Genomic DNA, 1,538 nt, shown 5'->3' with positions numbered 1-1,538 from the left:
TTATAAGTGTATGGAAGATCTTAATGTCACTGGGCAAAATAGCCATTTATTAGAATAGTTCAAATTCACTCTTGCGACAAAATAAACCACATTCCAACAAGACGCAGGAAAAACGAATGCAGGGATTTAGGAATGCTATATACTTGCTTCTCTTCAACTTAAGCAGCAAAAGTTGCAAAGTTCTCAAGATGCTCCTGACACTGTTGTCTTAAGCAACAGAATCCTGGGGAGTGTGGGGGTCTGATGTTTGGGCCTTCAAGTTCTTCTCAAGGTGTTTCATCTTCTCAGCTCAGGCTCGATGTTCTCGGTGAAACCATGCCAGGCACAGGAGCATGCTTTTCACCCGATTCTGTACACAGGGCCGTCCAAAAATGGTGATTTCGACTAGGTTCCCAGAGTCTGCTATGTCCACTGTCAACAGGGCCTGGCTCGTCCACTCCATTTCTGGAATTATGGCTCGGTCTGGGCCAAAGAGCGCGTCTGCCAGCCATGCCTCCAGGTAGAACACCAAAGGGTTTCTCAGTTCCTGCACTGGAAACCACCAGGGCCGGATTCGAATCTGTGGAGGCGGAAGCGGTAACCTAGGCAGCTGCTCCAGGGACTGGGTCGGGGTCCGTTGGCCTCGCTGGGACTCGGCAGCACCAGCGTCATCGACCATACTGGGACCAGCAGCCGCGGAGCGGAGCGCTCGGCTAGGGGTGGCTTGCACGTGACCTCCTCCAGAACCCCCCCCCCTTTTTTTTTATTTTACTCTATTAGGCTAATCTTTTATTTTGCTGATATCTTTCATACTCTAACACTAAATATTTTTTCTCTCTAAACAAGTGTACCTTAAACTTGAATGTACATATACATCTGGAAATCCTATTAAAATGTGTGTTCTGATTCAGTAGGTTTGGCGTGGGAGGACTGCGTCTGGGATGGGTACCCTTCTCATGGGCAAAATTCGGAGGAGGACCCAGACAGGATCATAAACACATTCAACATCCTGCCCTCGCTCAAGGTGTCAGACACCGTGGTGGAGCCCTACAATGCCAGAGTGGGTGGAATGAAGAAAGATAAAAAATATCTTAGAAAAAATAATGCCGCATAGTGGATCTCGTGGGGCCGGCAGAAGCTCACCTCCAGCCAGCTGTTGATGTGAAGCCGAACCACGCCCGACGTGCACAGGCACCAGCCATGGCGACACCTCATCCCGGAGCGCCAGGGTCAGCTTGGCCTCCCGGGTGAGGTACTGGCCGCGGCGCTCCTCGTGCTGCAGCAAGGTGGCAATACGACGGGACAGCTTGTGCAGACAGTTTATCACGGATGGGTCTGCGTTGGCCTGGAATCGCCATCTTGGTCCTCCGCATGGTCGCCAGTGTTGTTAACAGCGTATCGGATAGGTGGCTTATTTGTCTGGGACGCCGGGTGCTCCTGGCTTCTCTGGAAGGGGTACCTGAACAGCAGCTTATTGTCCCTGCTCCCGGAGCTCACCAGAATCACGCTGACGGGGCTGGTGTTGTCCTCTATCCTGCCGAGGGGCTGGGGCTGGGGGC

At 52.1% G+C, this 1,538-nt stretch overlaps 1 protein-coding gene across 1 annotated transcript; it reads right to left on the bottom strand.

Moving 5' to 3' along the window:
• Positions 1 to 6: 6 nt before the first annotated feature.
• On the bottom strand, positions 7 to 658 carry LOC108303481 (oocyte-expressed protein homolog). The gene has a single exon (XM_017527314.2). The coding sequence runs from the start codon at positions 656 to 658 to the stop codon at positions 290 to 292; it is 369 nt and encodes a 122-aa protein (XP_017382803.1). The 3' UTR covers positions 7 to 289.
• Between the last annotated feature and the right edge of the window lie 880 nt (positions 659 to 1,538).

Source organism: Cebus imitator, unplaced genomic scaffold, assembly GCF_001604975.1.
Source record: "Cebus imitator isolate Cc_AM_T3 unplaced genomic scaffold, Cebus_imitator-1.0 Scaffold47, whole genome shotgun sequence".
Taxonomy (NCBI): Eukaryota; Metazoa; Chordata; class Mammalia; order Primates; family Cebidae; genus Cebus; species Cebus imitator.
Note: the sequence above shows the minus strand (reverse complement) of the source record. Positions and strands in the feature narration are given on the sequence as shown.